Source organism: Buteo buteo, chromosome 18 (genome assembly GCF_964188355.1).
Source record: "Buteo buteo chromosome 18, bButBut1.hap1.1, whole genome shotgun sequence".
Classification (NCBI taxonomy): Eukaryota; Metazoa; Chordata; class Aves; order Accipitriformes; family Accipitridae; genus Buteo; species Buteo buteo.
Genome location: NC_134188.1, coordinates 21,568,437 through 21,582,808, shown reverse-complemented (window position 1 = coordinate 21,582,808; position 14,372 = coordinate 21,568,437). Strand labels below are relative to the sequence as shown.

Genomic DNA, 14,372 nt, shown 5'->3' with positions numbered 1-14,372 from the left:
CTTCTCCGTTATTAGGACAGAGAAACCTTCAGAACAGCTCTGGAGGATCTCCACTTTTTCTTCCTCTCTTAATAAGCCCCTAAGCATTATCTAAACTTTTCTGTTTCTTAATATAAAATGAAAGGACTTAAAGAAATCATGAGAAATTGTTTAATTTTATCTATACCTTAAAGAAGCATCATTTAGTCCATTCCTGTCAAATATCTTGACTAACTTGTTCTTTAAAATCTCCAGTAACAGACAGTCCATGATATCCATAAACAATCTGTTCCTATTCCTAGCCATTTTTATTACAAGATTTTTTGAGTGTCTAATCTGAATGTATCTTGATGCAACTTTGGTCTATGACTTTTTCTTCCATCCACTACAAACATTGAAGAAAACAGATGATTCCCTTCACTTTGTAGCAAACTTAAGTAGCGAACACTTATCACATCCTCCCAGCTTCTTCTTTCCTTGTCTCCCTTTAGCCTTCTCCCCTCTTCTTGAGACTGAATAACCCCAGTTATTTCAAACTTTCCATACAAATAGTTCTCATTGCTCTATTCTGGTTTCCCTGAAACGAGTCCACCTTGAAGTGTGATGCGTAAGACAATTTATTTCAGCTGATAAACCTGATAAAGCAAGACAATTATTTCAGTGCTTTGCAGGTTGTAGCCTTTCTTCTACATCCCAGAGCAGCTTTTGCTTTTTGACCCTCCACCGTTCTTATCCTGTATTTGTGTAGTTGATTGTTTCTACATATATATGACGCACATGCAGTTGATGAATAACATCCTATTTTTTCTGAGCCTGTCTGTTCCACTTGTAGCCCTTTTCTGCTTGGTATTATCTGCAAATGTAATAGGCATACACTTTTTGCTCTGTTACCTGTCTCACAACTGAAATTATTGGGTAGTGGACATCCAGGAGAGGTTCTTGTGGAGTACCACTTAGTATGTCCTTCCAGTTTGTCAGGAAGCCGTTGATAACTGCTCTCACTACTCTTGTCTAACCAGTTTAGCATTTGTTCTAGATATCTGCCATTAGATTGTGCTTCCCTGGTTATTTTTAAAAGAAAACGTCAACGTCCTTCAGGGTCCAAAGCCTGAATCAAGTCAATAGTGTATGACACATACTGCTTTTTATCTCTAGTCACAAAATGTTACCCAGTGTTAAAAGGGTTTTGTTGGGGATTTTTTTCACAAGTGTGTGTTGATTGTTAGACATGTCCTCATGGTTGTCTTCCAGGTGCTTTACGATGTCTGTTTATGTATGATGGTTTCTCACAGTAGGCACCTTCCTCCGTAGGAAGCCAGTTGAATTGCAGTTTTGTCTAATTCCTCCTTTCCCAGACAGTATGATGTTTATTGTTTGATTTTGTCTTTACTAAAAATAACTTGTCTAAAGCATCTTGAAGTTATGTTAGCTTTTTCACCACTGCAGTCACATCGGCGGCTCATAATCAGTCTGTAACTGTCCTTCACTAGAAATGGGATGACTTTCTGCCAAGAAGATGAAGATTGTGCTACATATTTAGTAGCTGACAAAAGCAGATGTGAACACATCGCAAGTATGCTATCAGTTATGCTGGTTACCCATGCTTGTGATGAATTTAAGGCTGAATAGCATCTTTTTTTCCCCAAAATAGCAAGGGTTAGGCCTTATCTATTATAAAAGACCAACTTTCTGTGATTTTCCAATGGAGTGTTAATTTTGTGCGAGGTAGGTCTTTGATGGAGACACATTGCCATTGACTTGTGACGTTTCTGTGGCACAGTGGTGCCGTGCAGTGCTAGCCCAGTTTCTAGAATCAGTTTAATCATTGCTTTTCTTGGTAGGACCAACTCGCCTGGGCGTAGTGCGATGGTGACACAGACAGGAGTTCTCCAGCTTGCGTTCCGAGCTAACTCTGTAGATGGTCCATGTCAGACTGCTTTGATCGTGTGAATGTACCCTCAAAGAGTTGCCTTCAGAGGGACTGGTTCGAGGGGATTGGAATAGATTTGTGCAGTAGCAAGACGCCCTAGTGCCATACACTTGTGGGACACCTGACAGCCTTCCTTGGTAACGATAAACAGAAGATCGTGTGTTTGCCAGTAATAAATTCCTCTAGAAACTGGCCCCACACTTCATACGTTGCAAGAAAACAAGAAAAAGTATGGAAGGAAAAGAAAATATTCTCATATTTGTGCTCTTTATATATTACTTGGGAACTTGCATGTATTTTTTGTTCCCTGTTACTGGAGCAGTGGCAACTACCAAGATGCAGAATTTGATGATGGCTGTGCTTGATAAAGCATAGAAGCTGTTGAAAATTAGAGGTTTTCTGACTAAAAATGAGTCAAGTCATAAGGATTTTCTGACATTTTTTCTCTGTGACTTTGGTGATATGTTTGCATATGCAAATGATTTGGATTCAAACTTTGATTTGCAGACCTAAACCAAGCTTTGCTTCTACCTTAGAGGTTCTGGCATGTCTTCATTTAGATAATGTTAACCAGTACTTCTGGATGGCTTGTTTCTGTTTTGTCAGTGCCACGTATTTACCTTGCTAAATAAGTTTACGTTTTTAATATATAAGTTCTGGCTTCCTAATGTAGTGTCACATGTTTTCTATCTCAGCTAGTTGAACGTAATAGAAGTTTAAAATAGTTGAGAAACGGTGAGAGGAGCTAATCATTCTTTAAAATCTCACAAACCAACCTGGGGTTAATAATACTCACCTTCATCTAATTGGTGAGCTATTTTAAATATTTATTGTTCCCTATAAATTTTTTCAAAGGCAAACAGAGGTTCTGAACAGACTGCCATTTGCTTTCTCCGCTTATATCAGCTTATTCCTACTAAAGCGGACATTACTTCTAGCTCCCAAAGTTGCATCAGTATAACGTATCTTTATACTTCTGGATAAATCCTGCAAGGACAAGGAGTAAAATTGCATCGTTTTTATGGATATTGATTTTTATGGGACTTACTTATACCCAGGTTGACAGCCCAAAACTTACCTAAGTGTCTTTACTTGCTGTGTCTTCAGGTTTTTTGTGAATTGTTGAGGAGTATTTTGCATTTAAAACTTTCTTGACTTCTATAAGAATTGGATAGAGGTGAAACAAGGTATAGTTTAAAGTCCAAAGCCCCATTCCTAATATCAGATGTCACTGGCAACATTGCCACTGTGCTGAAATCTGATCAGTAGACGTTAAATACTTGATTAATTATATGTTTTAGGAAAAGGCACATCAGTTGTATGTAGATGTATATTTTGATGAAGCATTCTAGAAATGGGCAACCATGTAATTACATACATATTTAGCATACAGCACTGGAGAACAACAAAATATAATTTGTATATATAGACTGGGTTAGAAAAGTAGCAGAAATTTTCTAATGTTATTTTTCAGTGATATATAGTCACACTGTTTTTGAAGTGTGTGCATTCTTTCAGCTGCCTGGTGTTATTTCTGTGCTCCGCAAGAGAAGTACAAAAAACGCTCATCATAATATCCCTGTGACATACCTTACTTCCCTAGCTTGGAAAGTGGGGCTGATATTTCTTTGATTAATCTTAATTCCTAATTTTTTTCTCATGTCTTATGTGTGAGTGCAAAGGAGTAAGCAAGTGTCCAGAGCTCTCTGTATAGATGAAATGTAATGGAGATTTGGGGCAGTGTTTCCAATCTCAAAGTTTGAAAAAACAACACCCCAACCTCAAAAAACCCATCGTAATGCCTCGACCAAAAGTTTTTTATCTGTTGTGACATGCCAACACGTATGCATTGGACTTACGGTTTCTGATTTCCTTGATTCAATTCATGTGTTCATGCTTTGCATCTCGGAGATACTACAAATTACCTTGTGAAAATTAGATAAAGAACGTGGGTAATTTCTGGGAGACTGTGATGGAGTCCAGACATGGTGGCACTCTCGCTACACTGATAGGAATTGGCAAGGCTTTCATACTGTCTCTGCGTAGTAGTTGTAAATGCCCCTGGTATATTTGCAAAGCGAAATAATTGTGGGAGGTTTTATTGATCTTGTAAACAATGATATCAACAGCAGTTAACTTCCCAGCAATAATTCTTGGAAGGTTATTTTCATAAATACCATGTTCTTTCACTTAGTTAAATTAGTTAATTGCAGAAAATATTCCAAGTTACATAATTAAATTGTTTTTTCTTCATATTTTTGGGGAGATTTTGTGTTTTACCTGGGTGATTGCACACGTGCTCGGTATGGAGTTCAGGGGTTTTTTTTAAAGTTCTTTGTTGTAAAAAATCAAAATTGGAAGCATTACAGATGTTCAGAAGGCAAATTTATGTGATTATTAGAATAAGAAAGGGCCAGAAGTACCTTGCAGAGGTGACACTTCCCCTCTCCAACTGTGACCTTGGCTTTTTTTTTTTTTTTGGTGATGCAACTTTCTATTTCAAATACTGCACCTGGATGTGCAGCACTAAAAATATGATCTATTTGAACAGCACTGTAGTAATTTAAAATAGAACTATGTTAGAGTAAAATTTGGTCCCTTGCTACAGTATAAGCCAGCAAGGGAGTTACTCAGGAATGAATTTCTGTGGTAGCACTGAGATTTGGTTCTCAAAATAGTGTTTTCTGAGGCTGTGCACAAATACTTTATTCACCCTGTGGTTCTTTGAGCATGGTTTGGGGATTTTAATGTATTTTCAAGACTTCCTGTGATACTTAGGAACCTCAGAGGCACGCCTACACAGCACAGCATCATGATCTGTGTGTAAACTCCAGGTAAGCAGGTAAATCTTCGTGGGGCAGTCATCACAAAGAAATATTACATAGCCAGAAATAAGTTTCAACAAACTTTGCAACATGGTCATTTAGCTTGAGTGTAGCAACCAACTGATGCTATCCTAATGCTTATGGCTCAATGCCTAGTTGTAATAGTCTCAGTGATTTTGGCAGCTTTCTGCATTATGGAAAATTAAGAATATTTTTGAGTGACAGAGTGAAAATCTCACTTCAAGACAGTGCATTACAAATAACAGCTCACTGATCTAAAAGGCACATATCTTCAGTCTGTAACCTAACTCAGCAATGGCCTGGTTGTATTCAGAATGATGGCTAATTTCTTTAAAATCTTTTTATAGCTTTTCATTTCATCATAAGTTTATTCTGATTATATATGTCAATTTTATTAAATGTCAGAGATATGGGTAATATAAAAATATAAATAGATCATCTCCTTATAATCACATTTTCCCCAGATTGAAACAAAGGAAACAGCCAAACATTTCCCTCAATCCAATTATGGGATCATTTGGGGAAAGCAAAGGTTGTATCCGTTTCTCTTGAATGCTTGAATTAATCAATCAGTCTCTATGGGAGAGGTTTAGCTCACTGAAATTTTGAATCACCTGCAAATAGCATGAAATATGTTTGCAGAAAACAGTTCCAACAAGCTTAGCCTCTTTTTTTTTCTTTTTTTTTTTTTCCCCCCAATTGCAGAGAGCCACTAGAAAAAGCCAGAGGAGAATATGGCAGTAGATAAATTTAGCACAGGTCTCTGTGTAAGATAGAATTGCTGCAAATGCCACCATTATTTAACCTGAGCCAAACCCAGTATGAATTTAAGATCATTTACTTTTTAATCTCCTAACAGCGTGTCCCTTTGGTGTCTGACTGACTGTTCTCATTGTCCTAACGACAATGAAGCGGCATTGGCGCAGCCTCGGCCGCGAAGGTGGATGTGGTTTTGTGTGCGCGTCAAGGTACATTCCTCTGTATCCTCATGCCCCTAGAGGAAATTTGACTTCCCATCTTCATCCCTTCAGGGTTTTTTGCCATTTCCTCTTTTTGTTCTGTGCCTGATTTGGAGAGAGCGTTTGGGTTTTGCTGTAGCAGAAGGTTACCGTTTTTTGATAAAACGCTTGTCAGAAAAAGGTTAAAATTGGGTAGTGGAAGAACAACATCACTTTACAAAATTCAACAAACAAATTGAACTAAGCGGATAAATCCTTCACTTCATTGTTTAGTCAGCTCTTTTAATTGACGTTGGCTTCTTCCATTAGCTGTGTGAGGCAGAGGCTTTGATGAAGGGTTTTGAGAAGGGAACGTGGCCATCCGAGTGACTCAGTTGCTGCTCCGGAGCCCACAGCACAACATTGTTGCTACACAAAGACACAGAAGGGCTGCATCCAGCTAAAATAATAAAAACCAATTTTTTTATTTTTTTATTTTTTTTTAAGATCTTTAAGAGAAATTCTATTTAGTCAAAAGTGCACATTTCAGGAAGCACTAATCTCTGAAGAAATGAGAGTGTTGTAAGTAGCAGGATGATTGACATCACTAGAAATCTGATTTCATATTTGGCAATAACACACAAAACTTGATTAGCAATCAGATGTGAAATGTTGATTGATAACAGCTTTGGTTTACAACGCTGAATCCAGTATTGTAATTTAACTTCAGTATAAACAGCTCTCTTTTCAATTGCAGAGTCACATTCTTGCCAGAATTGCAGAATTTTTCTTCAAAAATGTAATACCCTGGATTTACGTGAAAGCTTAATGGGACCATAGTTCATTGTTGACTGCACTGTTTGTCATCTCCATTCACCCTTTCTTTCCAAGTATTGTAAATTATGCATTCAATATAGGTCTAGAAAAAAAGAATGTACATCCTCTACTGTGCTTCTTTCACCCTTCTCGTTGAATATTGTCCCTACTTGCTCTTTCTTCATTTACTTTTTTTAAAAATGTAGTTTTATATTTGCCGCATGTAATATTTACAAAAACATAGCCTTTTCAAAAGATCATTTTATACTGCAAGCACAGCTAAAAGAAATGTCACGGATACATTCTTTCACTTTTTATTTAAACACACAAAAGTTAAACTATCAGTCTGATTTGGAAACACAAGCAATGAGACTTTTCATTGCATTTTGATCCCAGCTGCATTGCACATTTAATAGTTTGAAGTACAATTTTTATAAGAGTTTCTGCTACAACTCTTCTGACTTCAGTTATTTTTAATCTGATTTCTGATATGTCTTCTAAAAGCTACGTGTTGTCCGTGGGGTACAAGATTAGATATTTTGGTTATAATTGCTCCTTATAATTTTTTCTTAGTCCTGGGTTGAATAGGTAAGACCTATGAGTAAAGATAGGAAGAAAATAAATGTTTAATCCAGAAATGGGGCAGTTCAGAGGAGAAAGAATCGGGGTATAAATCCTTTTTTCCCTTAAATTTGCCTCTGATTTTGCTGCGCACAAGTCACAAGTTGTGCCTCGTGACCCTATTGAGCCTTGGAGGAGGCAGCTCCGAGCGTGGTGGGGACGTGTCCTCTGCCTACAGCCGTCGCTGGTTCTCCTGGGGTTGTGTGGTCCAAGGTGGTGGTGGGGCCTCCTTCCTGACCCTTGGCGAGAGGAGGGGGAGAAAACATTTTCCCTCAGTTTTTCCATCCCAGTCCTGGCAAAGTGGAGGAAGAGAGGAAAGCGGGTGGTTATTCCTGTTCCTGCATCATCTGGGAAAAGGTGGGATGTGGAGACATAGCACAAAGGAAAGGTTTATGTTTGATGTTGGGGGAAATGTTAAAGGTAAAAGCAGCTGGTGCATGGAACAGATTATTTTTGCTCTCAGCATTTCCAGGTGCCTTGATAAAATGATTGTTTGGTGTCTCTAAGAGGTATGTTTCTGTCTGGACGGATGAACAAAAATGTTTGCACATCTATACAGGGGACCATAACTTAGTTTGAAATACAGATATTCTTTTGGGGTTGAATTATCTTTGTGACTTATTCAAGTTTTAATGTCTTTAATAAGACACAAATAAAGGTGATTAGTTAAAATGGCCATAAATGCAAAAGAAAAAGCAAAAAAATCTTGTTGAATCTTCCATGTTAGGACAACCTAGCCATCTATGAAGGAAACTTCCTGCTTTTTGATCTCCTGTACCGCCTGTAGCTGTAGATCTAGAAAGGAAGCTCCGTGTTTAGATGCTGCTCAGCTGCAAGTAATGGGTTTGATTCAAAGGAATTGCATCTAATTGCCTCTCTGCTTCCAAATAGGATGCTGCAATTTTAGATTTGCTGCACTTTATTTCTGATAGGAAAATGCATAAGCAGAGTATTCTTTTTTTAAGCTGATGTGAAAGTCATGAGTAGTTCCTGTAGTCAGAAGACTCTTGTATAACCATATCTACAAAGATTTTTAGGATCTAGTTTCCCGTAGATTTATCTAAATGAGGTGTAAAATGTCCTTCTGCAGCTTCATCATAAACCACTGACAGCTTGATGGATTTCGTCATTAGGATTAGCACAATAATCATGTTCTTCTTTGGTCACTGAGAAGGATCTAGATACTGTTCAGATAGTTGGAAAGTTCACCACAACTAAGTAGTGACAAGTAAAAATAGATTTTGTGGCATGTCCGATCATAATTTTTAGAAATCATATTTTCCACTTCAAAACAAAAATGTGTGTTCTGCCACTGGGAAAAATACTAGTAGTACACATTTCTGAACAAGCATTGGTTTCTTTTCTCTTACCAGATTTGACTGAATTAGCTCTTATTTTATATCTAGAAGTATAAAATAGCTCATTTTAAAGTAACTCTTTTCGACATAGCTACACCAGTGAGGTGTAACCAGTCTTACTGGTTTGGAATTGTTTTTGGATCCCAGACCCTTTTGGAAAGCTATTATTTCCAAAATGGGATTTTATGTTACAATCGCCACATAAACAAATTGGTCTCAAAACAAGTTAGAACTGAGCTTGAACTAATTCTTTCATTTCTGTGATTCAGAATGATTAAGCATGTGTCCCTGAGTCTTGAATTTCTTTATAATCCTGTTATTCAGTAGTGCTTATTCTGCACTTTCAGTCTTGTAGTCACAACCCACTTGACTGGCGTGGTGGAAAGTGTCAGACCATGAGGAGGTGTGGAGAAGGTGCTGACAGATTTTTTTTTTATTTTTTTATTTTTTTTTAAGAAAAAGAAATGAGCTTTTGAGAATAACATTTAGAGGAGAGATGGGGGAAATACAAAATAGGAGTTCGACTTGCAGGAAGAAAGAACAAAAGAGGAGATGGAAAAGGAAGAAGAGAAATGGATACAGAAGACATTTCAGAAAGTGTTGACTGTTAACCCTGGGGAGAAGATGAGGAATGAAGGATAGAAAAACAGAAGGAGGAAGGTGTAGTAACCCCTCTAAGTAGCTTAAACAGAAAATGGATTATCCTCCAGAGTTCAGCACAGCTCACAAAGGAGCGTAGATAGCCTTTAATTCCTAATAGCATGGGATTTAATACTAAGGGAAGTGGCTGGCATGTTCAGACACCGTCACTTTTCATCACTGTGATCCTCCTTTCTCCATAAAACAAGACACCTTAACTCAGAAACGTGGTCCCCCCCGGCCGATCTTTACGGGCAGATGTGCTGCAGTAATATGCCAACACATGTCTTGTGCTTGCAGGGTTTCCTTCCCACATGGCCATAATGAGAGCTCTGCATGTAAGAGTTTCCAATTTACTCTTACCCTGAAGGATAACATAAGCAATATGGGGATGTTGTTAAACACAGTATATGTTATTGCTGTGAGCTGCTTTCTCCTTACCAGTTCCATGGGTGAAAAGGGACTTATTTCCTCAGAAGGCTTCTTATTCAGGGTATATCAATTGGTCATGGAGAAAATCTTTAGAAGAGTTATGAGAAGACATACTAATAAAAACCCCCAAAACAAAATTGCTGGCATGCAGCCTTAGAGTTCAGTGTGGGAGCTTCTCCTTCCCACAGGATAGACGGAGAGTAGTGTAAACTCATGTATAGCACCTCTTTACATACACAAACATAAATAATTAGAGTTAGTTTGTCTTGTTGGAAATATAGTTAGTATCAAGCCTTGGCTCTATTCCACTTTTGCTGTTTTCTTTAAGAAAAAATAAATGTGTGTGGCCGTAAGTTTGATTTATGTTATAAATATGCATTACTAAAATCGACCCTATTTGCTCATGTGCCAAAATTGTCCCAGCAGGAAATTTGGAGAACCCAAATTAATTGCTATGGCTTCTTGGTTATTCTGCTTCTCTGGCTCCAACCACGGCTCTGGCTAAACCCAGGCTGGAACGGAGCAGAGTGTTTCTGCTGTGTGATCAAGTACACCGTGCCCAACGGGGACGGATGACGGAGTCGCTGGTGCCGCTGGCTGTTTACCAGGGACAAATTCCTGTCTGATGGGAAAATGTAACTAGATTATGCATCCTTTAAATTATTGCTCGCTGGGTAAAAAATGGTGCTGCCCTCCTGCAGCTTGGGATTTGGTCCCTGGGACATTTGGCGTGGTGGGAATGGTAGCAGAGGTGAGCTACGCCGAGTACCTCTAACGGCGCACAACTCACCCATAATCTCAGACCTTCCAGGTTGAATAATACCCTAAAAACAAGCTTATAATACACTATTGAGATTTTTTTTCTCGTCTCAGGGGTATCTGCAACGCTGGGCACACGTGGTGCCTTTTACTGTGCTCATTTGCAGCTTGAATGGCTTGCGGGGGTCAGCAGCAGAGTGCAGACTTTTTCACCCCTTGAGCAATGAAGCATTGAGTAAAAGTTATTATTACCAATTAGCGGTGGCATTATTATTACCAATTAGTGGCTGTATGAAGCAAATCATTAGTCTTAGTTCAGTTATTAGCAGGCAGGTGTTCGTGAAACGTGCCATGGGCAGCTAGCGTTGTACCTCAGCAGTCACCCTCGAGGCCAGTCGCTGAATTTGTGATGTCTCCATGCTGTCCCTGCACGGGGTTCTGTTGTCCCCTCCCCAAAAAGAAGCATGTTTGGAGTCAGTGTGGAGGGTTTTTTTTGTTGCTGCCAGTGTTGTGTACCTCGTGAGTGAATAAATAAGGCAATTTCAATCTCTAGACCAGTATTCTGAAACCTTTAATATACTGAATTCATGATGTAAAGCCAAAAATTGCATTTCTAGTTTTGACATTGGTTGTTGCTTCATTTGTAGGAGCAAAATTGCCATGTCAGAGAAGGGAAAGTTACAGTGCAAATTACTCTTAATCGAAAATATTGTTTCTCTGGGACTCCTGTTTTTGAAACCCTTAATACACAATATTTCCACATACCCATTAGTTTTGCATAATGACTTAACACAAGACATTTTAGACAGCAAGCAGCATGAATTAAGTTCTATTTAAGAAGTTAAATTGTACTTTTATACTGTGTTATAATTAAAAAAATCAGGAAGTTAATGGGAAAAAAATGGAACTGTCTTTAGCATTACTTCCATATTGAGCTATGTATTTAACTTCAGTGCATTTTGCAGGGGGATTCGTAGCTGTAGGTCTATAACTATATAGAATAACTAATAAAATAAGAAAAGTAAGAATATCTAATAAAATTTTGATATACCAAATACTTATTGCATAGAATTGACTTTAATTGTGTAATTAGAATAGGCATTAGAAATCTTTTTCATGTTTCTTGGAGTAATGAGGAGGGGGTTGGAGTGCTGTTTTCTCTTTCGGTGATTCAGATGTCTTCTGATTTTCAATATTAGTGAAGAAAGGATTTGAATGACAATTTCTTTGAGGACAGTTCAAAGCAAATAAATTGTAGGATGGCATCAGTCATGTCAGGTCAGTCTGAGCACTAGTTGGGTAGGGACATCTGGTGGTGCAATAAAGGAATAATTGAACACTTGCAACTCAAAAGCGCAGTTACATTGGAGTAATGAAGGCAAAAACATCATTATGCTCATACTGTGATTACTTTTCTGTTTCAATATTATTCTAGAAACACATGCATGTTTACATTTCGGTTTGTGTATGTTTTTAATTTACTGGAAAAGAAAAGTAGAAACTAAGGCCCTATTCTTGAGCTGGCAGTTTGCAGATGTAATGTATTGAATGCCCTTAACTCAAAGAACATTTAACTTACACTCAATTGTAGGTTTAAAATCAAAGTCGTGATACCGGACTGTGGTGCTGTGGATAGAGTGGGTATATGATGTAAACCCTGTGCACTGGGGCTCTGTAGTTCAGCCAGTGATTTGTTGTGATCTCTGGGCAAAGCTGACTTCATTTGTTTCAGTCCATCACTCACCAATTGTTTCAATCCATCTTTCAGTCCATCTTTCTGTAAAAGCGCTATGATAATTTTCAGCTTCTGAATTCCATAGGTAAAGAATCATAAGAAGTAAAATGTTTACATATCTTTGGTTACAAAGTTCTATATTATTTAAAAGTACAGTAAGCAATTTTATTTGTACATGTTTACCTTGAATCCCTGTAGATCACGTATACATAACCAATATTTTAGGTGCAGTCATTTTAAAAGAAACTCTTTAGTATGATTTTTTTGGTGCTGTGTGTAACTGTGCCTCATACTTATTTATCACTGTGCACACGGTGACAAAACCAAGTCCTTGGAAACATATACGTTGAAGGCCATACCCTTGGGAAGAGTTTCCCAGGAGCATTTAATGCTGTGACATCCTACCAGCACGGCACCAGGCACTTGCCTGCCAGGACAAAGCAAGACTTTCTTGATCTGTGAACATCTTTCATCTCATTACGTTATTCCTGCTGTTCGTGTGTGCCTGGCCGTCGGTAGGACGATGGATGGTGTCTTCTGGGAGGTGGTGTAACGTGCACAGGCTTTCCAGCGACAGCGTGGTCCCTGCAGGCAGCAGGGAAAGGGTTGTGTTCATCTGCTCCCACTTACCAACCTTTTGCGACTGCCGTCCTGTCCCCCCTTAGAGTAGACGTGCTCTTGAAATGATGGTGTTGATAAGTTACTAGTTTGTGCTTTATGTATTATGTCAGGAATGCATTTGTACCATGATGTATTCCCCATGCAATTCTATAAAAAGAAGAGGGGGGGTGGGGGGAAGCCAAGTATCTGCTCCGTGCTTTGCTACCAACATGACACTGAGAAGTTTTCCAGGAAGAATCTGTAGCAGCTGCAAGCTTCGGTTCCTTTCCTTGTATCCGGGGCAGAAAAAAGTCAATAACCTAGATCTTTCACAGCCAGTTACGGACTTTTTACCGTGGTCATTATTCACACAAGGAACGCTATAGTCTGTAAGGAAGCATATACATGATCAAGCTGAGAATCACAACAACCATTATATAATTGAAAAAAACAGGACTTTCAGATTGAGAGTTGTCTTAAAGTAGCAAGCTGCAGAGATCAGCACTCTGCAAAGTAGAATAATTTATCTCAAAGTCAGAATAACTGTTCCCTGCAGCTCTTCACAAGAGGATGGGTATTTTATCGAGGTCCAACCCTCCTTCCTCCACTTGCAGTAATATTTAATTTTTGTGAAACTCATCATGGCTTCTTTTCCATAAAGCAACAATTCTTTGTCAAATGCAGTCTTCCATTGTCACCCCAGTGGTTCTGTCACCATCCTTTAAAAGTTTCTCCACTCCTGGTTTGGATGAAAGAGAGAAGCACTGACATTTGTATGCTGTACCCTTTGTTTCTGAGATGTCCCAAGGCTGTGGTGACAACTGTGAAGTTGGGGATAGCCACAGACTTGTTACAGATGTGCTGTTTTCTGTTCATGAGAAGCTGGTGTTCATCCGCTGCCCTTCTACACAATATTTAATCTGTAACACTTTATTTTGCAAGGAGCCCGTTATAGAAAAAACTGTTGTTTTTATGTTTCAGGTGCAAAGATGGCTTGAAGGGATTTACATACTCTGCACTAAAGTAAGTAAAGTTTCTGTGAGTACGTAGCTTAAAGTGAAGATTTTGAGGAATCGTGCACAGTGGCAGCTGCGCTGTGTGAAAAGATTTTTCCTAAGAAAAATCATGCTGCTATAAAACTTTTCAAACTTTTGGGGTAGACAGCATATTTTGAAGAAGGCATAATATGCTGGCAAGAGAGGAATCTTTTCATATTTGGGACCATTATTAAAGGAAATGCAGACATATGGTTGCATGTTTTTGGAGGAGTGTGAACCTTTTCTCTTTCTAAAACTGGGATTCGCGATTTCCAGTATTCTTCTGGAAGCAAATGGCTGCTGTGTTTTAACCTGGAGTTTATTTGCTGCATTTACAAAATGTTTAATGAAGACAACAGTAGTTCTGTAACCAGCACCCAAATAAAGCATGGATTTGTAGCATATTAGTTTGAGATATTCTCAGTGTGCCACTAAACCTTGTGTCTGCCATCGTGGTCCAGGCTCTCCTAGAATTTACTTTGCAAGGGGACCCTCTGGTGTTACTCACTCATTTGTTGTAGTTATACAAAGTTCTCCCGTCTTCGTGTCTTGTGTCAGAAGTACAAAGACACTTTTTCCTTATCTTTCCCTTACCTACTCTGCTGTCTACCACTCAGCCCAGCGCGTGGGCAGTATCAACTCACAGGTGAAGAAAAGAGGTGAAGTCAAGCAAGACAGACTT

At 38.6% G+C, this 14,372-nt stretch overlaps 1 protein-coding gene across 2 annotated transcripts in view; it reads left to right on the top strand.

Moving 5' to 3' along the window:
* The window catches only part of TMEM135 (transmembrane protein 135), a 175,177-nt gene that overhangs the window by 140,329 nt on the left and 20,476 nt on the right, over positions 1 to 14,372 (top strand). For both annotated transcript variants that reach the window (XM_075050127.1, XM_075050126.1), the window contains one exon: positions 13,635 to 13,676. In XM_075050127.1, coding sequence (XP_074906228.1) covers positions 13,635 to 13,676 — 42 coding nt within the window. The remainder of the gene's footprint in view (positions 1 to 13,634; positions 13,677 to 14,372) is intronic.